The 22,052-nt window shown below is 34.4% G+C and overlaps 1 protein-coding gene across 3 annotated transcripts; it reads right to left on the bottom strand.

The window, feature by feature from the left end:
• Positions 1-1,056: 1,056 nt before the first annotated feature.
• Positions 1,057-21,756, bottom strand: LOC130443456 (bromodomain adjacent to zinc finger domain protein 2B). 3 transcript variants are annotated; one of them, XM_056778097.1, is made up of 18 exons: positions 21,537-21,756; positions 21,384-21,487; positions 20,628-21,321; positions 19,652-19,850; positions 18,666-18,852; positions 17,981-18,601; positions 17,799-17,917; positions 17,584-17,738; positions 14,886-15,141; positions 13,918-14,816; positions 12,083-12,251; positions 11,353-11,988; positions 8,764-9,423; positions 8,514-8,692; positions 6,796-7,000; positions 6,309-6,700; positions 4,343-4,678; positions 1,057-4,266 (listed from the first exon to the last, which is right to left on the bottom strand). In XM_056778097.1, exons 2-18 carry the CDS (start codon positions 21,475-21,477, stop codon positions 4,110-4,112), a joined length of 5,958 nt encoding a protein of 1,985 aa, XP_056634075.1. In that variant the 5' UTR covers positions 21,478-21,487; positions 21,537-21,756; the 3' UTR covers positions 1,057-4,109. The 3 variants fall into 3 exon arrangements, with proteins under 3 accessions (XP_056634075.1, XP_056634074.1, XP_056634076.1); XM_056778096.1 differs by having other exon boundaries at positions 21,384-21,756; XM_056778098.1 differs by lacking the exons at positions 1,057-4,266; positions 4,343-4,678; positions 6,796-7,000 and having other exon boundaries at positions 6,554-6,700; positions 21,384-21,756.
• Between the last annotated feature and the right edge of the window lie 296 nt (positions 21,757-22,052).

The raw sequence follows: 22,052 nt of genomic DNA on the forward strand, positions 1-22,052 counted from the left end.
TAATCACTATTTCGTAGTGATTTGTCATTTATAATCATTATTTCATAGTAATTTGTCATTTCTAATCACTATTTCGTAGTAATTTGTCATTTTTTGTACCTATTTCGTAATATTCTGTCATTTTAAATCACTCTATCGTAGCAATTTGTCATTCCTAATCACTATTTTGTAGTGATTTGTCATTTCTATTCACTATTTCGTTGTAATTTGTCATTTTTTGTAACTAATTCGTAATACTCTGCCATTTTAAATTACTATTTCGTAGCAATTTATCATTTCTAATCACTATTTCGTAGCAATTTATCATTTCTAATCACTTTTTCGTAGTAATTTGTCATTTCTAATCACTATTTCGTAGTAATTTGTCATTTTAAATCACTATTTTGTAGTAATTTGTCAGTTCTAATCACTATTTCGTAGCAAATTATCATTTATAATCACTATTTCGTAGTGATTTGTCATTTATAATCATTATTTCATAGTAATTTGTCATTTCTAATCACTATTTCGTAGTAATTTGTCATTTTTTGTACCTATTTCGTAATATTGTCATTTTAAATCACTCTATCGTAGCAATTTGTCATTCCTAATCACTATTTTGTAGTGATTTGTCATCTCTATTCACTATTTCGTTGTAATTTGTCATTTTTTGTAACTATTTCGTAATACTCTGCCAGTTTAAATTACTATTTCGTAGCAATTTATCATTTATAATCACTATTTCGTAGTGATTTGTCATTTATAATCATTATTTCATAGTAATTTGTCATTTCTAATCACTATTTCGTAGTAATTTGTCAGTTCTAATCACTATTTCGTAGTATTTTATCATTTGAGTCACTTTTTCGTAGTAAGTTGTCTTTTTTGTAACTTTTTCATTGTATTCTGTCATTTTTTGTGACTATTTCGTAGTATTTTTCCAAATTTCTATAAATTGTTTATCAATTTTATCGTATTCATTAGTTTTTCGTAGTATTATGTCATTTACTCAAAATTCTGTTCGTTTTAGTTGCTTTTTCGCAACATTCTATCCATTTCCATCGTTTTTTGTAGTTTCTTGCCAGGTTTAGTCACTTTTTCGTTGAAATCTGTCGGTTTTTGTATCAATCTGTTAGATTTAGCCACCATTTCGTAGTAATCTGTCATTTTAGTCATAATATTGTCAGTTTTTCTTTGTAATTTGGCTTTTTGTGGAGTTCTGTCTTAGCGTTTTCTGCGTTTTTGTAGTATTTTGTCAGTTTTTTGTGAAATTCTGTCACTTTCTCAAAATTCTGTCCATTTAAGTTACTTTTTTACAGTTTTCTGTCACTTTCTCATCATTTTTCCACATATTCCGACAGTTTTTCTTCACATTCTTTCACTTTTCATAATTTTTTTCCTATTCTGTCACTTTTTCATAATTATTCTTCAAATTCTGTCAGTTTTTCTTCATATTCTGTCACTTTTTCATTATTTCTCTTCATATTCTATCACCTTTCACCATTTTTTTCGTATTCTGTCACTTTTTTTTTCGTAACTTGTTAGTTTTTCTTTGTGCTTCGGACTAAAATCGAAAGGAAAAGTGGAGAAAAAGCCGGAAAATAAAAGGAAAATTGGTACAGGTGTGTGGGTATTCATCGAAAAGAAAAAAATACACTTTACTCGAAAATAGTTTTTTTTTCGGAAACCATTTTTTTAATTACGTTCCAAATTATTTTGTGTTTGACACGTACGTCGAAATACAGGGCGCAATATAAATTAATATCGTTACAACCTAGCGAATAAATTATTTTACAAAATTATATAAATACATATGAGGAATAAGATAAAGAAGAAGAAATCGTTTTTTTTTCTCACCATACGTATGGATTGCTTTAATAATATTTATTTTTTTCCAATTACGATAAATTTTATAGTAAATTTCGAAGTTATAGTCCGTTTATCCCCAATCGGGAGGAATCGTATCGTTTTTTGTTGTCTTTTGTCCCTTTTCATATTATTTTTGTAGACTTTCCTCGTTTTTTTGTAATATCCTGTGGTTTTTGACAATTTTATTGAATTTCTCTCGGTTTTAGTGGACTTTTTCTAGTATTCTGTCAGTTATTCTCGAAGTTATCTGTCAGATTTTATCTTTTTTCACAACAATCTGTCAGTTTTAGTAACCCCTTTTCAGTTTACTGTAAAATTTTTTTTCTATTTCTTCAAATCTGTTAGTTTCAATCGCCATTTTGTAGTCGTCTGTTTTCTCATCATTGTTCGAATCAATCTGTCAGTTTTAGTCACTTTTTACAGTCGTTTGTCAGATTCAGATTTCTGTCAGTGTTCTTATCATTCTTGTAGAAGTCATTTTCTATTGTATTCTGCCAGTTTTTTTACCGTTTTTGTAATAGTCTGTCAGCTTTTTATCATTTTTGTAATCGTCTGTCAGTTTGAGTCGTTTTTTCGAGATCTTCCGTCAGGTTTTCCATACTTTTTTTGTATTTCTTTGTTAATTTTGAAGTGGTCTGACAGATTTGATCGTTTTTTGTAGTGTTTTGCCGGTTTTTAGCAATTTTTTTAGTCGTTTGTCAGTTTTTTGTCATTTTTGTAATCGTCTGCCAGCTGTTTGTTGTTTCGTGGACTATCACCTCCTAATTATTATAGGTTATTAAATTTGCGGCTAATTTTTCTTCTATTTTTCTAGTTTGTCCCAAAAGTCTGTCAGTTGTATTAGTATCATACAATTTTTTTCTAATTTAAGTCTTTATGTAATTATCTGCATGTTTTTCGAAAAATTCTGTAAATTTTTGTATTTAATTGTAGTATTCTGTGAATTTGTTTCTTGAAAGTTTTCTGTAAATTTTTGTATTTAATTGTAGTATTCTGTAAATTTGTTTCTTGAAAGTTTTCTGTAAATTTTTGTATTTTTTTGGTATTTTTTCAGTTTTCTGTGAGTTTTGTGTTTTTTGGTAATTTTTTTTCAGTTTTTTGCAAATTTTTGTGTTTTTGGTTGTTTTTTTGTGGTATTCTGTAAATTTTTGTATTATCTGGTAATTCCTTTGTGTTTTCTAGTAATTATTGCAGTTTTTCGTAGTTCCTGTAAATATATTTTTTTGTAGTTTTGTGTAAATTTTTGTATTTAATTGTAGTATTCTGTAAATTTGTTTCTTGAAATTTTTCTGTAAATTTTTGTATTTAATTGTAGTATTCTGTAAATTTGTTTCTTGAAAGTTTTCTGTAAATTTTTGTATTTTTTTGGTATTTTTTCAGTTTTCTGTGAGTTTTGTGTTTTTTGGTAATAATTTTTCAGTTTTTTGCAAATTTTTGTGTTTTTGGTTGTTTTTTGTGGTATTCTGTAAATTTTTGTATTATCTGGTAATTCCTTTGTGTTTTCTAGTAATTATTGCAGTTTTTCGTAGTTCCTGTAAATATTTTTTTTGTAGTTTTCTGTAAATTTTTGTATTTTCGGTAGTTTTTTGTAGTTTTCTTGGATTTTTTTATTTTTCAGTAGTTTTCTGTAAATTTTTGTGTTTTTTGGTAATATTTTTTCAGTTTTTTGCAAATTTTTGTGTTTTTGGTTGTTTTTTGTGGTATTCTGTAAATTTTTGTATTATCTGGTAATTCCTTTGTGTTTTCTAGTAATTATTGCAGTTTTTCGTAGTTCCTGTAAATATTTTTTTTGTAGTTTTCTGTAAATTTTTGTATTTTCGGTAGTTTTTTGTAGTTTTCTTGGATTTTTTTATTTTTCAGTAGTTTTCTGTAAATTTTTGTATTTTTTGGTAATTTTCTGTTAGTTTTATTATAATTTTCTGTCAATTTTTGTATTTTTTGTAAAACTTTGTTTTCTAGTAATTTTTGTAATATTCTGTGATTGTTTTGTACTGTTTGGTAATTTTATTGTAGTTTTCTGTAAATTTTTGTAGTATTCTGTCAATTTTTAGTAGAATTCCGTAAATTATCGATAGTTTTTTCCCCAGCGTTTCATCAGTTTCCGCAATATTTCCCAAGGAACCGTAAGAAATAAACGAAAACGAAAAAAAAAAATGATTAAATAAATAAATAGACGATTCCATAAACGCGATCGAAAAAAAAATAGAAACAACAAAAAACGCATATCAACCCTTTCGCCCTCGGGCGTTATACGGATTGTCTCAACTGTGCGACAAATGCAATTCGTTCCATCTAATTTCGAAGAACTGTCTCATTGAATGTCCCGCTTTCCCCACCGGACTGTCGTCTTCGTTGAACGTCTCGCAATTGTTGAAAATCTGCCTGACGTCTGCGCAGAACTCATCCTTCGATCTGTACCTATAACGATTAATACAAAAAGATAAATAAAAGAAGAAGAACAAGAAGAAGAAGAAGATAGTGTCTTAGCACTCACTGTTGTTCCGTCAATTTTTTCTTGATTGTGGACAGATCCATGGGTATCTTGATGATCTTTTTGTAAGTGGGGAATTGTTTGGTGTTGACCGGTAAGAGGAACGGCCATGCGTCGTCGTGGCATTCCAGGTCTTCCAATATCGTTTTGCACGCCGCCAATTCTTTCGATAATTTTTTGTTTTGTTTTTCTTGTTTTTTGTTATTGATCGACGATGAAGGCGAATCGGCGCCCGCCGAGGCGGCGACGTTAACGATCGACGTCGACGTATCGCTCTGCGAGCTGTTCAACGTCGAAACGTCTTCGTTAGTCGTCGCCGAACTGTGCGACGGCGTCGGACTGAAAATATAAAAATAAATTGATAAATATAAGGGGTAAGGGGGTTGGGTTACAAATAAACGAGAATTTTTTTTATTCGGTGTTTTTTTCTGCCACTTTTTGTAGGCAAAATTTGACGTTTTTCGTGATAATCTTTCAGCTCTTGTCGATTTTTCGTTGTTTTCTCTCAGCTTTTGGCATTTTTTCCCAGTAGTCTGTCAGCTGTCGGTATTTGTAGTATTCTGTAAAAAATTGGGGGTTTCCTTGGTAATCTGTCAACTTTTGGCGTTTCTTGTTGTTTACTGTCAGTTTCTTATGGTATTCTGTCAGTTTTATGTCGTTTTTTATAGTGTTTTGCCAGTATTTATCGATTTTTAGTTGATTTCTGTTAGTTCTCGTTACCAGTCATCAAAATTTGACGTTTCACAGGCTAACTTGTCAGCTTTTTACGTAGTTATGTCAGTTCACATCGTTTTAGACTGTTATACTAGTTTTTATCGGTTTTTATAGTTTTTTTTTGTTGAAATTAGGATTTTTCCTAATAATCTGTCAGCTTTTCACGTAATTTTCTATCAGCTCTTGTCATTCAATGTACTATTCTGTCAACTCGTTTCGTTTTATGTAGTTTTTGTTGCTTTTTATAGTTTTTAGCATGATTCGTGATAATCTGTCAGCTCTTATCGTTTTTTTGTCAAAATTTAATGTTTTTCGGGTTAACCTGTCAGCTTTTTACGTAGTTCTGACAGCTCCTGTAGTTTATGTAGTGTTCTGTCAGCTCACATCGTTTTTTCATAGTGTTATACCAGTTTTTATCGGTTTTGTTGTTGAAATTAGGCATTTTCTTAATAATCTGTCAGCTTTTTACGTAGTTCTGTCAGCTCCTGTAGTTTATGTAGTATTCTGCCAGCTCACATCGTTTTTTCATAGTGTTATACCAGTTTTTATCGGTTTTGTTGTTGAAATTAGGCATTTTCTTAATAATCTGTCAGCTTTTTACGTAGTTCTGTCAGCTCCTGTAGTTTATGTAGTATTCTGTCAGCTCACATCGTTTTTCATAGAGTTATACCAGTTTTTATCGGTTTTGTTGTTGAAATTAGGCATTTTCTTAATAATCTGTCAGCTCTTATCGTTTTTTTTGTGAAAATTTAATGTTTTTCGGGTTAACCTGTCGGCTTTTTACGTAGTTCTCTCAGCTCCTGTAGTTTATGTAGTATTCTGTCAGCTCATATGGTTTTTTTATAGTGTTATAACAGTTTTTATCGTTTTTGTTGTTGAAATTAGGCATTTTCTTAATAATCTGTCAGCCTTTATCGTTTTTTTGTCAAAATTTAATGTTTTTCAGGTTAACCTGTCAGCTTTTTACGTAATTCTGTCAGCTCCTGTAGTTTTTGTATTATTCTGTCAGCTCACATCGTTTTTTCATGGTGTTATACCAGTTTTTAACGGTTTTGTTGTTGAAATTAGGCATTTTCTTAATAATCTGTCAGCTTTTTACGTAGTTCTGTCAGCTCTTATCTATGTTTTTTTGTCAAAATTTTGTTATTATACTTAGTTTCAAATTCTCTGGTCTCACGTCAGAGTTTTTCCAATAGACCAATCAATTTTTTCCGTCTTTTACCGGGGATATAAGAAAAGTATAATCGACACTCACCTAGTCGGTGGTTGTTCGTTCGTTTCCGTTTCCTTAATCGACTTGGGAGGTTTTTTCTGCGGCTTCTTCTGCGGTTTTCTCGAAGCGCAATTCGAGCAATACCATTTCCCGCGCGGCATTTTCGGTAGATTCGGTTGTATGCAATCGGTGTGATACGCCCTCGGGCACAATTCGCACGACACCAATTTGCAACCGGTGTTCGAAGTCTTCTTACTACAAACGATGCAATTCCTCTCCCCCGTCGCTTTGTTCAAACACTCGGTGCAGTACCAATCCCCTTCCGGTATAGTATCCATGACGGGTTTGAAGCAGTACGTGTGATATCCTTTGTCGCAACCGTCGCACAGTAACAGTTTGTCCTCGTTATCGCCGCTCAAACAGAATTGGCAGTTCTGTAAAAATTCGGTTAAAATTAAACGTGAGCCGAGTATCGGACGGTGAAAGTGAGGTTATATTCGATAGTCGCGCTTCGGCGACGATACTTTACCGCTTTCATTATACTCCTATCCCAAGCTATCGACGATTCCAAAGCGTATATGCACATGGATAATTGGGCGGCCGATAGGCTACGGTTGACGGCTTCCCTCCAAGTCGCTAAACCTTTGGGTATGTCGTCGGGGACGGTCTGAGAGGACGACGACGAAATGTTGGAGGATTCTTGATTTAGTTGCGCCAAATGGGAATCGCCGATACTAAACACGGACGGAACAACATTAACACAATCGACCTTTGAGGTTGAGGGACGTAAATCGAGGTAACAAATTACGATTTAATTGAGGTCTTCAAGTATTAAATCGAAGTTAAGGTTTGAAATCGAGATTCGATTGAGGTTAGAAGGCATAATGCGAGGAGTGAGGTTACAAATTGAGGTTATAAAGTGTAAATAGGAGGTTGAAATTACGAATTTCGATATATTTGAGGTTTTCGGAGACGAATAGAGGTCCGAGGTGACAAATTAAGGTTTTTATTGAAGCGCAAATTGTGAGGGTACGATTTGATTGAGGTTTTGGTAGCAAAATCGAGATTCAATGTCACTAAGCGAAGTTTAAGGCGACAAACTGAAGTTTTAACGTCACCCATCAAGGTTTAAGGTCACAAAATCGAGGTATAAGGTTACAAATGGAGGTTTAAGGTAACGTATCGAAGATCGAGAGGTAAAGTGTACCGCTTGAGGTTAATCGAAACCAAGTAAAGGATCAAAGTAACCAAATCGGGGTATAATGTCACTAATAGAGATTTGAGGGCATAGAGTGAGGTTTAAGGCCACTAATCGAGGTTTAAGCTAATGAATCGAGGTTCAAGGTCAATAACTAAGATTTAAGTGCACGCACAAATCGAAAGTTTGGGTTTCGAACACAAACGTTTTAGGTCAGTATTAGAGTTTAAAGGTCACATATCGAGGATAAAGGGAAAAAAGTGGGTTTGAGGTGAGAAATTCAGGTTTAAGGTCGCGAATTGAGGTTTAATGACGCAAATAGAGGTTTAAGGTCACAAATTGAGGTTTAATGACACAAATCGAGGCTTAAGGTCACGGATCGAGGTTTAAGGTCACAAATTGGGGTTTACGGTCACAAATTGAGCTTTAATGACACAAATAGAGGCTTAAGGTCACGGATCTAGGTTTAATGACGCAAATCGAGGTTTAAGGTCACAAATTGGGGTTTACGGTCACAAATTGAGGTTTAATGACACAAATAGAGGCTTAAGGTCACGGATCTAGATTTAATGACGCAAATCGAGGTTTAAGGTCACAAATTGAGGTTTAATGACACAAATCGCGGCTTAAGGTCACGGATCGAGGTTTAAGGTCACAAATTGAGGTTTAATGACACAAATCGAGGCTTAAGGTCACGGATCGAGGTTTAATGACACAAATCGAGGCATAAGGTCACGGATCGAGGTTTAAGGTCACAAATCGAGGTTTAAGGTCACAAATTGAGGTTTACGGTCACAAATTGGGGTTTAATGACACAAATCGAGGCTTAAGGTCACGGATCGAGGTTTAAGGTCACAAATTGAGGTTTAATGACAAGAATCGAGGCTTAAGGTCACGGATCGAGGTTTAATGACGCAAATAGAGGTTTAAGGCAACAAATTGAGATTTACGGTCACAAATTGAGGTTTAATGACATAAATCGAGGTTTAAGGTCACAAATCGAGGTTTAAGGTCACGGATCGAGGTTTGAGCCGAACATGAATATTCACCTGACACCCAACGGCGGTTTAAGATAACGCCTCTCGATGTTCATCTCCAACGAGGCCAATCGACGTTTGATGGTCGCTATGATTTCCTCGTGGGACATTTCCTCGAAATCTCCATGTTGTATTTTCCAACCTTTCGATTGCATACTAGCGTTGGCGACTTTATCCTCCAAATTTTCCAACTGAAATCGAATCGATCGAAATAATTAGAGAAATTGGAAACGTCGGTAGCGTATCGTCGTTTTATACTTACTTGTTCCGATAATACGAAATCGATTTTACGTTCCAATTCGACGCTCCAAGTGCCCGGTACGTCGGGTTCAGGAACGCCGTCTTCGATAAATTTGACGTCATCGATCGGTTCGTCGTTCAACGTAGTCAAATCGGCGCTACCGTCTTCGACGACCAATCTGCCTTTTTTGTCGTACATCGCTTGCATTATACCGACGATGTTCCTCTTCAATTCCCTTTCCCGTATACCCCTAACTTGGAGATGGTCCAATATCTCCCGGAGACGCGTCACGTCCGTTATCCTCCACCAACCGTATTTCATTTTGGAGGGGACGTTCTGTTTTCTATTGGTCTTGATGGCTCCGTGTTTCCGTATGTACTCCAATTGGAAACTTTCCTCGGGGGTGAGTTGTAGGGGCGTCGGACTGTCGCAATAATTGGAATCGGTGGCCGGCGGCGGGAAAACGGGGATTTTCAATTCCATTATGTCTTTGGTGCAAGGTCCGACGCCGTTTTCCCACCTGGTGCCCGAGCTCAAGTTGATTTCGTCGCACGTGGTGGCGTCGGAGTTCAAGATGCTGAACCATTTCGGTTCGTGGTCGTCGTCTTGATCGTTTTCGGCGAAGGTGTCGTGTTTCATTTCCGTTTTGAGTTCGTTCAGTATTTCGTTTTTCAATTCTTCCTATTGTATACCGGAAAATACCGGAAAAATAAACGGCGTTAGAATCGTTTAAACAACGTTTCGGTAAATTGTAGTGTAGTCGAAATAATTCGGAACAGGAATGTTTTGGAACAGAATAAATTTGAACGTAAATAGATTAAAATGTTCCAAAATGCAATGAGATGTTCGACACTTGAAATAGAATCGAATAAAATGTTGCTGAAATGCAATAAATTGTTCGAAATTTGAACTTAAATGGAATAAAATGCTTCAAAACACTAAAAAATGTGCTAAAATTGAACTGGAATGAAACGAAACGTTTTGAAATGCAATAATATGTACAAAACATGACTGAAATAGAATAAAATGTTCAACATCTAATCAAGAATCAAATAAAACGTTCCTAAATGAACTAAAACCGAATAAAACGTTCCCAAATTAATTCGAACAAACCGAAATGTTCCGGAACGAGTTGAAACGAAGTAAAATGTTCCGAAACTAATAGGAAGAAACCGAAATGTTCCGGAAACGGAAATAAATTGTTCTGAAACGAACTGAAACAAAATAAAATGTTCCGGAACTGGGTATAATGTTCTCGAACGAGCTTAAACGAAGTATAATGTTCCTGAAACGAAATAAATTGTTCTGAACCGAAGTAAAATGTTCCTTAAATGAGCTGAAATGAAATAAAATGTACTGAAACGAGGTAAAATGTTCCTGAACGAAATGAAACGAAATAAAATGTTCCTGAACGATCTGAACCGACGTAAAATGTTCCTGAAACGAAATAAAATGTTCTGAAACGAGGTAAAATGTTCTTGAAGGAGCTGAAACGAAGTAAAATGTTCCTGAAACGAAATAAAATGTTCTGAGACGAGGTAAAATGTTCTTGAAGGAGCTGAAACGAAGTAAAATGTTCCTGAAACGAATTGAAACAAAATAAATTGTTCTGAACCGATGTAAAATGTTCCTGAACAAGCTGAACCGATGTAAAATGTTCGTGAAACGAAATAAAATGTTCTGAAACGAGGTAAAATGTTCTTGAAGTAGCTGAAACGAAGTAAAATATTCCTGAAACGAATTGAAACAAAATAAATTGATCTGAACCGATGTATAAAATGTTCTTGAACGAGCTGAATCGAAGTAAAATGCTACTGAAACCAATTAAAACAAAATAAATTGTTTTCAAACGACGTAAAATGTTCCTGAAACGAAATAAAATGTTCTGAAACGAAATAAAATGTTCTGAAACGAAATAAAATGTTCTGAAACGTGGTAAAATGTTCTTGAAGGAGCTGAAACGAAGTAAAATGTTCCTGAAACGAATTGAAACAAAATAAATTGTTCTGAACCGATGTAAAATGTTCCTGAACAAGCTGAACCGATGTAAAATGTTCGTGAAACGAAATAAAATGTTCTGAAACGAGGTAAAATGTTCTTGAAGTAGCTGAAACGAAGTAAAATGTTCCTGAAACGAATTGAAACAAAATAAATTGTTCTGAACCGATGTAAAATGTTCCTGAACGAGCTGAATCGAAGTAAAATGTTCCTGAAACGAGCTGAAATGTTCTAAAACGATGTAAAATGTTCCTAAACGAGCTGAAACGAAGTAAAATGTTCCTGAAACGAATTGAAACAAAATAAATTGATCTGAACCGATGTATAAAATGTTCTTGAACGAGCTGAATCGAAGTAAAATGCTACTGAAACCAATTGAAACAAAATAAATTGTTCTCAACCGATGTAAAATGTTCCTGAAACGAGCTGAAACGAAATAAAATGTTCTGAAACGAGGTAAAATGTTCTTGAACGAGCTGAAACGAAGGAAAATGTTCCTGGAACGAACTGGAACTAAATAAAATGTTCCTAAGCGAATTGGAAAGAAATAAAATGTTCTCAAAAGTCCTGTAATGATTAAATTTGTTCTAATACGATATAAGTTTTTTTTACCTTAACTTCCGCTTTAACTTCAATCTTGAGATCCTCCTCGGTCTTATTTTCGCGTTCGACGCACTGCCCCAACCTTTCGAACAAACTGAACGTTTTGCCGCCGAAACTTTCGTACTCCTCCTCGGTATTATTCAATTCCTCGTTAATTTCCGACGTTTCCGCGTCGCAATTTTCGCTTTTTTCCGAATCGTTCGTCTCTTTGGGCGTTCCATTTTTTCGTTCTCCGTTCTCGTACGTTTCCTTTTCCTCTTCGACGTCCTTCAATCTCGAATCGTTATCCTCCCCTTCGCTACCGCCCTCCATTATCCTATCGATTTCCTCGTCTATACCGATATCGTCCTCTTCTTCTTTTTGGCTCGAATTGTCGAAATCGCTGGAGCCTTGGACGCCGTCGCTGCCCAATTCGACGTCGTCGACGCATCGATAATCCGGCTCGGCGCTTTCCATCGATTCCACCCATATACCGCCGGCCTTCGGCAGCGACCAGTACCTTCGGTAATAGCGATCTTGCCCGAAGCAGATCGCCCTTAGTTGTAAACTCGCCGTTTTCAACGTATTGAAATGTATTTCCGAAGTTTTAGCGAATTTTTCCAATTTTTTCCCCAATTCCTCTTGCGACAATTTGTTATCTTCTTCCTGGGATTACGAAAAAAAAAAAAAAAAAATGAAGAAACAAAATATAACAACGCCCTAGAGACTTACGAGGGTCGGGAGAGGGTGGAAGTCTTACCTCTTCGGGTTGGGTGCCGACGCTTTCGTTTTCGCTCAGTTCGTTTTCTTCTTCTTCCAACAATTCGTCTTTGTTTAAAGAAGGAGAATCGACCAGAGGATCTTCGTCAAATTTCAGATGTTTTTCGATATTTTCGAATCGGATTTTCTTGTTGTGGAGCAAAGTTAGTCTGTAATTGGGAACGAGCGAGAAGAAATCAAAAAAAAAACTAAAAAACACCGAGAAAAATATCGAGGAATACGTTAGAGATTAGATAAATTGTTCAGAGCTGGTTGGGAATGTTCCGGAAGCGATTTAAAACGATCCCGGATGAAATAATCGAGGTTTAAAATGTTCCTTAATGAATTCAAAATGTTCTAGGGTAGTTTAAAATGTTCTTTAATCATATTAGAATGTTCTAGATAGAATTAGACTGTTCTAAAATGGTTTAAAATGTTCTTTAACGATATTAAAATGTTCTCGATACGTTTAAACTGTTCTAAGATAGTTCAAAATGTTTCTGAACGATTTTAACATGTTCTACATTGTTCGAAAATAGTTGAATGTGTTCCCAAATGATATTAATATGTTCTGGATCTCTTTAAACCTATTTTAAATGTTCTGCAATGTTCCTAAATGAATTTAAAATGTTCTTTAACGATTTTAAAATGTTTTTAATGAGATTGAACTCTTTTAAAATACATCAAAATGTTCCTAAATAAATTCAAAATGTTCTGGGGTAGGTTACAATATTCTATAACGATTTTAAAATGTTCTGCATTGTTCTAAAATAGTTAAATGTGTTCCCAAATGACATTAAAATGTTCTTGATCGCTTTATAATGTTCCAAAATAGTTTAAAATGTTCTTTAACGATTTTAAAATGTTTTTAATGAGATTGAGCTCTTTTAAAATAGATCAAAATATTCCTAAATAAATTCAAAATGTTCTGGGGTAGTTTAAAATGTTCTTTAACGATTTTAAAATCTTCTGCATTGTTCGAAAATAGTTAAATGCGTTCCCAAATGATATTAAAATGTTTTAGAAAAGATTAAAATGTTCCAAAATAGTTTAATACGTTCTCGAATCATTTAAAATGAGTTCAAAATGTTCTCGAATCATTTAAAATGAGTTTAAAATGTTCTAGATCGCTTTAAAATATCCCTAAATTATTTTTAATGTTCCGCAATGTGCAAAAATAGTTTAAAATGTTCCTAAATGAATGTAAAATGTTCTAAATGTGATTGAACTGCTTTAAAATAGTTTAAAATGTTCCTAAATAAGTTCAAAATGTTCTGAGGTAGTTTAAAATGTTCATTTGACGATATTAAAATGTTTTGGATAAGATTAAACTGTTTTAAAATGTTCTGCTATATTCGAATATAGTTAAATATGTTCCCGAATGATATTAAAATGTTCTAGATCGTTTTAAAACGTTCCAAAATAGTTTAATACGTTCTCGAAACATTTCAAATTAATTCAAAATGTTTTAAAATAGTTTCAACGATTTAAAACGTTCCCAAACGATTTCAAAAAATGTTTCGCTTTGTTCTAAAATAGTTTAATATGTTCTTAAACTATATTAAAATGTTCTAAATGACTTTTAAATATTCTAAAACAGTCTAATATGTTCTCGAATGATTTGAAACGTTCCTAAATGAGTTTGAATTGTTCTCGAACGGATCGAAAGTGTTTAAAATGTTCCGTGAACATTAGAACAATTTAAAATGTTTCGAACCGATACGATTATGTTCTAAGACGTTGCCGTATCGATTAAAAAACAATAAAAACGTTCGAAATTTGCTGGAAAATTGACGAAAAAAAAAAAAAAAAAATTAGAATAAAAAGAAAACTCACTTCCTTATCTTCATATCCAACAACCATTTTTCTTTTTTCTGTTGGGCGACCGTTTCCAAGGAATTTTCGATTTGTCTGATGACCGCCTTGTTCTGCAACAACTCGTTACACAGATACGCCAAAATTTCCGCTTTCGTTGTCGGCGCCAAACTCGCGAACGGCCTGTTCTTCAACAAATCCGACAATTTGAACGTCTGCGTATTGTGCAACAATTCGTAATAGGGGGCGTTTTTTCCGACTTGCGTAATCGACATCTCGTCGTCGTTCTGATGATGATCGGCTATCCTCTTTTCGCGTTCCCTTTCGAAATGTATTCCGGTGAGAGCTTTGATTTCCGCCGTCGCGTTCGCGTACAAATATAACCTCAAAATTTCGCTGATATTCAACGGCGTCATATCCGCCTGTCGCAAACTCTGTCCCAACATCGTCGTGTACCGCGCCGGATGCGGTATACCGGGATCCTCGATGGCGCAAACCAATAAATGAGTCATCACCGAGAATAGTTCTTCTTCGGCTTCCGAAGAGTTTTTGTCGGGTAATAGGGCGTGTTGGAGGGAATCGAGCGTCGGTAGGGATTCCATATCGAAGCCCAACGTTTCGCCGAAGTTGTGCAAAAATTCGAACACCATCAGTATATCGGAAAACGCTTTTCCGCACAATTTCAAACCGGGTACGCGATCGTAATCGGGCAAATGGGTCGGATCGAGTTCGAGATCTTCGCACGGTTTCCGGATTTCCGTTAAAATTTCCAATTCCTGTTTGCGTTGTTCGAGTTTCTTTTCTTTGTTGGCCTGCTTTTCGGCGAGCAGTTGTTGTTTTTTGCGTTCGCGCGCCTCGAGTTTCCTCCTATTTTCCAAGCACTTTATCAATACGGCGTGTTGGCGTTTTCTTTCTTTTTCCTGCGGAAAGAAAAATGAAAAATTTTATGAAATTCGCTAGCTTCGGACGCTATTCGTCTATAAACGGACCTGTTCTCTTATCAAAGCGGCGTGTTGTCTTTTCAATTCTTTATCTTCGATCGTTTGATGATATTTCGCATCCTTTTCCATTTTGATTTGTTCCTGTTTTTCTATCGTTTCGTTGTTTTCTTGCACCATTTTCGTATGTTCCTTTTCCTGTCTATCCTGTCTGGCCGCCTCCCTTGCCGCTTGTTGTTTCCTAGCCATTTCTATTCTCTGTTCCACCGGTAAACTCGGTCTCAACGACGTACCGAATTCGTCTAATCTGAACGGTACACATAAATCGATCATTCCAAATGTTCGACACCATTTTTGTTTAATATGTTCCGGAACGATTTAATATGTTCCGACAACAATTTAATGATTTTCAAACATAATTGAATGTTTCAAGGTCAGTTTAATATGTTCCCGCGTCAGTTTAATATGTTCCTATGCCGTTTTAATATGTTCCCACGCCAGTTTAATATGTTCCTGTGTCAGTTTAATAGATTCAGTATGTTCCTAAATAAGTTTAATGTGTCCCGATGTCAGTTTAATATGTTCTCAAGTCAGTTTAATATGTTCATATGTCGTTTTAATATGTTCCCACGCCAGTTTAATATGTTCCTGCGTCAGTTTAACATGTTCCTAAATCAGTTTAATGTGTTCCCACGTCAGTTTAATATGTTCCTATGTCGGTTTAATATGTTCCTATGTCAGTTTTATATGTTCCTGTGTCAGTTTAATAGGTTCGATATGTTCCTAAATAAGTTTAATATGTCCCGATGTCAGTTTAATATGTTCCCACGTCAGTTTAATATGTTCCTAAATTAGTTTAATATGTTCCCACGTCAGTTTTATATGTTCCTGTGTCAGTTTAATAGGTTCAACATGTTCCTATATTAGTTTAATGTGCCCCGATGTCAGTTTAATATGTTCCGATGTCAGTTTAATACGTTCCGATGCCAGATTAATATGTTCCGATGTCAATTTAATATGTACCGATGTCAATTTAATACGTTTTAAGTCCGATTTAGTCGACTTAATAAGTTGTTTGGTCGATTTTTTTTGTTCCAGGGTCAATAGAATGTTCTAATGAGAATTTTAAATGTTCTAGATCAATTTAAAATGTTCGGATGTCAATTAAAATATCCTAAACATAGTTTTTAGATGTTCTGCAATTTAAAATGCCCCGTAAGTGATAAAAATTGTTCTAGAGCAACTGATAACGTTCTTTAAATAATTTACCATGTTTTAAATTACTTTAAAATGTCCTATTGCACTTTAAAACGTTCGGTTTTAAAGTAACTAAATTTCTTCTTGGTCAATTTAAATACTCTAAAGACGATTTACAATGTTCTGGCAATAATTTTGAATGTTATGAAGCAATTTAAATGTTCCAGAAAGTCACTAAAACTGTTCTAAGGTAATTTAAATACTCTAAAAACGATTTACAATGTTCTGGCAATAATTTTGATTGTTCTGAGGTAATTTAAATGTTCCGAAAATCGACAAAACTATTCTAGGGCAATTTAAATATTGTAAAAATGATTTGAAATGGTATCAAAAGTGAATAAAATTGTTCTAGGGCAATTTGAAATGTTCCAGAAGTCGTTAAAACTGTTCTAAGGTAATTTAAATACTGTAAAGACGATTTACAATGTTCTGGTAATAATTTTGAATGTTCTAGGGCAATTTTAAATGTTCTGGAAGTCGTTAAAACTGTTCTAAGGTAATTTAAATACTCTAAAGACGATTTACAATGTTCTGGCAATAATTTTGAATGTTCTAGGGCAATGTTAAATGTTCTAGAAGTCGTTAAAACTGTTCTAAGGTAATTTAAACAGTCTAAAGACGATTTACAATGATCTGGCAATAATTTTGAATGTTCTAGGGCAATTTTAAATGTTCTAGAAGTCGTTAAAACTGTTCTAAGGTAATTTAAATACTCTAAAGACGATTTACAATGTTCTGGCGATAATTTTGAATGTTCTAGGGCAATTTTAAATGTTCTGGAAGTCGTTAAAACTGTTCTAAGGTAATTTAAATACTCTAAAGACGATTTACAATGTTCTGGCGATAATTTTGAATGTTCTAGGGCAATTTTAAATGTTCTAGAAGTCGTTAAAACTGTTCTAAGGTAATTTAAACAGTCTAAAGACGATTTACAATATTCTGCCAATAGTTTTGAATGTTCTGAGGCAATTTAAATGTTCCGAAAATCAACAAAACTGTTCTAGGGCAATTTAAATATTATAAAAATGATTTAAAATGTTCTTAAAGTGAATGAAATTGTACTAGGGCAATTTAAATATTCTAAAAATGATTTAAAATGTTCTTAAAGTGAATGAAATTGTTCTAGGGCAATTTGAAATGTTCCAGAAATCGTTAAAACTGTTCTAAGGTAATATAAATACTCTAAAGACGATTTACAATGTTCTGGCAATAGTTTTGAATGTTCTGGCAATAGTTTTGAATGTTCTGAGGCAATTAAAATGTTCCGAAAGTAATTAAAATTGTTCTGGGTCAATTCTAAATATTGTGGAAACAATTTAAAATGTTTAGTACCTACATATAACGACATAATAGCATTTTTTACGATGTTCTAGGACTAGGTAAAATTATAGAAAAACGTCGAAAATAATTATAAAATGACTTCGAGCGGGTTTAAAACATAACAATTTACGAGATATCGTCCGTTAAAGTTAAAATTTCGTCGTTATCTTACCTCTTATTCATATCTTCTTCTGTTAGATAAATGAACTCGTTACCGTCGACTTGTAATTCGGTGGGCACGGGTTGAAGGTAATTACCGATAATAACTTTACAACTGAACGTGAAATTTTCCTTCGAAAGATCAGGACACTTCTGATACTCCAAATACTATAAGAAAAAAATCGGGAAAATCAGACGAAAAACCAACGAAAAAACCACTCGACTAACCTGAGTAACATCCGACATCTGTTTGAATTTATTCGACGAATCGGGCGCCGCGTACGTAACGTCCCCTTTAAGGAAACCGTTTTTCGACAACCCCCGTATCACGGTTTCCCTTTTCCACCCTACAAAAAAAAAATAAATAATTAGGCGACGGGGTACCGTTGAAAAATCTCGATGGAAACAACCTTTTTCCAACGGGATTCTCAGCAACCTCTCGTCGTAATGTTTCGGCTTTTTAGCGACCACCTCGATTTCCATTTCCGAGTCGGTGTGATTCGAATCGGTTAAATTATCGGAATCGGAAGTCGCGTCCACCGTGCTCGAATCGCTTTGCGTCCCTTTCATCTTCTCCTGCAGCAGTTTATTCAGAGTTTGTTCGTCGGCGCCGGCGGTTTCCGATAGATATTGTTGCGCCGCCATTATGTTCGATTTTAATATGTTCATTTGTTGGTTTATGGAAGTATTGGGATCCAAAATGGGTACGGGTTTTATACCCAAAGCTCTACTTTGAGCCAAAAGCGAAGCCACCGTGTTTTTTTTGGGTTTACTTATACCCCTACCCAAATTTCTAGGTCTACCTTCTTTGTGGCTGTAATTCAATACCGGCGAGACCGGCGTCGACGTTACGGCGTTGGTACACGTAGACGACGTCGAACTACCCCCGTCGGAACCTTCGTTTCGACTCGGAGATCTGGGTGAATCCACCGGGGAGAATATATGGGAGAATAAGTTACCGGAAGGGGACGGGGGGAGTTGGTTGGTGGAGGAAATGATACGACGTGGTTTGGGACCGGGTTTGCGACGAGCTGGAAGAATTTTAATACGAAAAAATCAAAAATAAAAATCGAAATTCGAGTGGAAAAAACTTACAAATTCGGTCGGATCCGATGCTCGATGAAATACTGGTTAAAGACGCTAAAGGAAACGTCGAATTTAGTACGTCGACGGTGGATTTTACGGATAAATTCAAAGGGGATTCGCCGGGAGTATTGGAAGTTTCGTAATTCGTACTTCCGTTAGTATCAGGCGGTGTTGATGGCGGTGATACCTCTTGACCCTGAATCGTACGTACTTTTCAAACGATCCTCGTATATTTTTGTTATAAAATAATATTAATGGTATCGCCATAGCAGTTATTTGACGAAAGTTTACATACTTTTGTATTAACCCTCGTATATACGTTATTTGCGGAAAAACAGACACAAAATAATTATTTTTAATAACAATTTTTCTGATATCCCCCGTATTTTCACATGTTCGGAAGAAAAAATATTCGGTAATGTTGATAAATCGATAATTTTTTAAAAAATTTGCCGAAAATTGGAAAATTTCGATTAATATTAATGAAAATACATTTGAACTACTTTGATAGATGTTTTTGACAAATTTTTGTAAAAAAATGATGTAAAAAAGTTGACTAGAAGAAATGTGAAATTTTTATCGGTATTATCACGGAAAGTACTAATTTCGATACATAAGATAATTTTCGAAACGAATTTTGAAAAAAAAATTTCGTAATTTTATATTTACCCTCGTATCTATGTTATTTATAGAAAAAATTGTGAAATAATTATAGAAAAAGAAAAAAATCATCGATATGATCATATGTATGTATATAATACAGCCGGGTTTATACAGGGTAAATGCATATTTTTGACACCAAATAATAAATATTTATTTTTTTTATAACTCCCGTATAAAAACTTCGTCTTTTCACTAAGTTCGGAAGAAAAAATATTCGGGAATGTTAATAAATCGAACATTTCATAAAAAATCTGTTGAAAAATCGAAAACTTCGATGAAATTTCACGAGGGTACATTTGAACTAGTACTATCGATTAAAAAAAGTGACTTACGTTTTTTTTGGACAAACCTTCGATGTAACCGCCCACAGGCGATGGATGTAAACTTACAAAAGGAGGATCTAAACTGATTGTTTTTTTCCTACCCCTGTTGGTGGTGCCGGGTATTTTAGGACCTACTATTGACGATGTATATTTGATGATTTCCGTATCCGGTGGTAACCGAACTCCGCTTAAAACCGAATTTGGATCACTAAATAGTAAAATAAGCGTGTTAAATCGACACACTCTGTATACGACGACATTTCTAATATCAAATTACGAGAAACAAGTTTGCAATAACCCTCGTATATACTCCCATTTATCGAATGGTCGATGTCGATGAATTAATCGATCCTTTACGGGTGAAAATTAATTTTCACAACAAATTTTTACTAAAATAATTTTTTCGATGCCCCCTGTATAGAAATTTGAAAATTTTACTAAATACGCGAGAAAATATAATCGAGGTCGTTTATATATCGAAAATTTCGTGAAAATTCTGTTTTATAATAGCAAAATTTTTATCAAATTTCACTGGGGTACATTTGAACTACTTTACTCATTATTGATGACATATTATTGTTATTAATACCCTCGTATGTACATTAAAAAAAATTATTCGTGAAAAATTACGATTTGAGTTAGAAAAATTAATAATTATGGATATAATTATGACTTTAGATAGTATAAATATCTTTATACTGGGAGAATCTTTAATTTTGTCCCAAAATTGAATAATTTTTATTTTTTTTTATCGTCCCTCGTATAAAACAGATTGGAATATATTAAAATATTCGAAATTTCAATAAATCTATGAGAAATGGACGTTTTTATTCATATTTATTTCTATAAATTAATGATAAATTCGGATGTTTTCATCATATTTTCAAAAAAGTACATTTGAACTAATCCGATATCACCATTTTCAAAATAAATATAAATAATAGTATTTTCGATATTAAAGCTATACGAAATACTAAAAACTCACCTCAGTACATTAGAAGAAGTATAATTAGATCCATCGACTTCGCCACTTTCCGAAGACAAACTCGTATTAACACCGAAAGAACTTGCCAACAAATTTGAAGGAGATGAAGACTCCTTGGGGCTTTCGCTACTCGGCAACACACTTTTCCCTACACTTCTACCCTGATCGACACCACTTTTCACCTTGGTATGTTTTTCTGACGATTTCACCGTCAAATTCGACTTTAAATTACCGCGAGAACCGCCAATAGACGATTTAACCGAATCCGAAGCCGTCGCGCAGTGTCCGCTTTTATAAGAACCCTTGGAAGTCTTGTGCTGTCCCCCCAAAGACGGTAAACCCAAATTGGGGTAGTTAAAATCGCCGGGACTGCCGCTCAAACCCGCGAAGTTCAATCCGGAAGCTTGCAATCTAGCCAGATAATCCTGAGCGGCTAATTGGGACGCCATCGACCACCAAGCGGCACTTCCGGCCGGTATACCCAAAGTAGCCGCCTGATTAGCCACTGCGGATAACGTGTTGGTGTAAATAGCCGCCGAAGACGTCGTAGATTGATAGGAAGACGATAGAGGACGGCTAACTGCTGGGGTATTCGGTAGCATACCGAATTGTAAAGAGGGATGTGTCGGTAGACCGAAACCGCCGGCTGCTACAGCGAATAGATTAGCTGCTGCGTCTCCTCGGGGCCAATACGCTAAAATACCACATAGTAAACAAAATTTTTTCAATTCTTTTTTATAATTCGTGGTGATTTACCTCCGAAAAGGTTAGCTGCGTCTAGTAAACTCGAATGATCTTGCGGCGTCGGTATTTTATTAATTTCGCTGGTTTTATCTTTTTCTTTTTCCATTTTCGCAACCCTAACCTCACAAAATTACACTTTACCTATAATAACTATTAAGTACTTACCAGGTGTTGTTTTATAGGTAAATATTTTTGTTGTGACACTATTTAATATGTAAACAACTATTTAACACGATTTTTTTTGATTAAATAAACGTACTTTAAAAACTTTGTTTGGGCACTACTATTATTTCGTTTACAAGATGGCGAATTCATTAGGATATAGGAGTGAAATTTTACGGCCACCTCTTCGGCTCGAACAAGACATGACTTTTTTTCACTCTACTTTTTGGTCCTGATGGAATCGACGATATAAGCGACCAATTTATTTTTAACACAAATCTCTATAATAATAAATCAATACCGAACTGGTCGAGAATATACTTTTGCTTGAAATTTATTCCAAGACATATACAACAACGAATACAGCATTGTAATACTGGTTGCATATCTTAAGTCATACTCTATTATTATATATAAATATAATAAATAATAATACGTATCAAATATTATTTAATTAGTTTATATGAATACGATATAATAATAAAAATACGTTTTAAAACTATTTTTATTAAATAACAT

Source organism: Diorhabda sublineata, chromosome 4, assembly GCF_026230105.1.
Source record: "Diorhabda sublineata isolate icDioSubl1.1 chromosome 4, icDioSubl1.1, whole genome shotgun sequence".
In the NCBI taxonomy this organism is placed as follows: Eukaryota; Metazoa; Arthropoda; class Insecta; order Coleoptera; family Chrysomelidae; genus Diorhabda; species Diorhabda sublineata.

Excerpts from the sequence above, each read along its gene's own strand:
- LOC130443456 (XM_056778097.1), bottom strand. The coding sequence starts at position 21,477 with ATGGAAAAAGAAAAAGATAAAACCAGCGAAATTAATAAAATACCGACG. Across the intron at positions 19,851-20,627 it reads ACTTCTTCTAATGTACTGAG|TGATCCAAATTCGGTTTTAA; the intron begins GTGAGTTTTTAG and ends TTTACTATTTAG. Across the intron at positions 4,267-4,342 it reads AAAAAATTGACGGAACAACA|GTACAGATCGAAGGATGAGT; the intron begins GTGAGTGCTAAG and ends TAATCGTTATAG.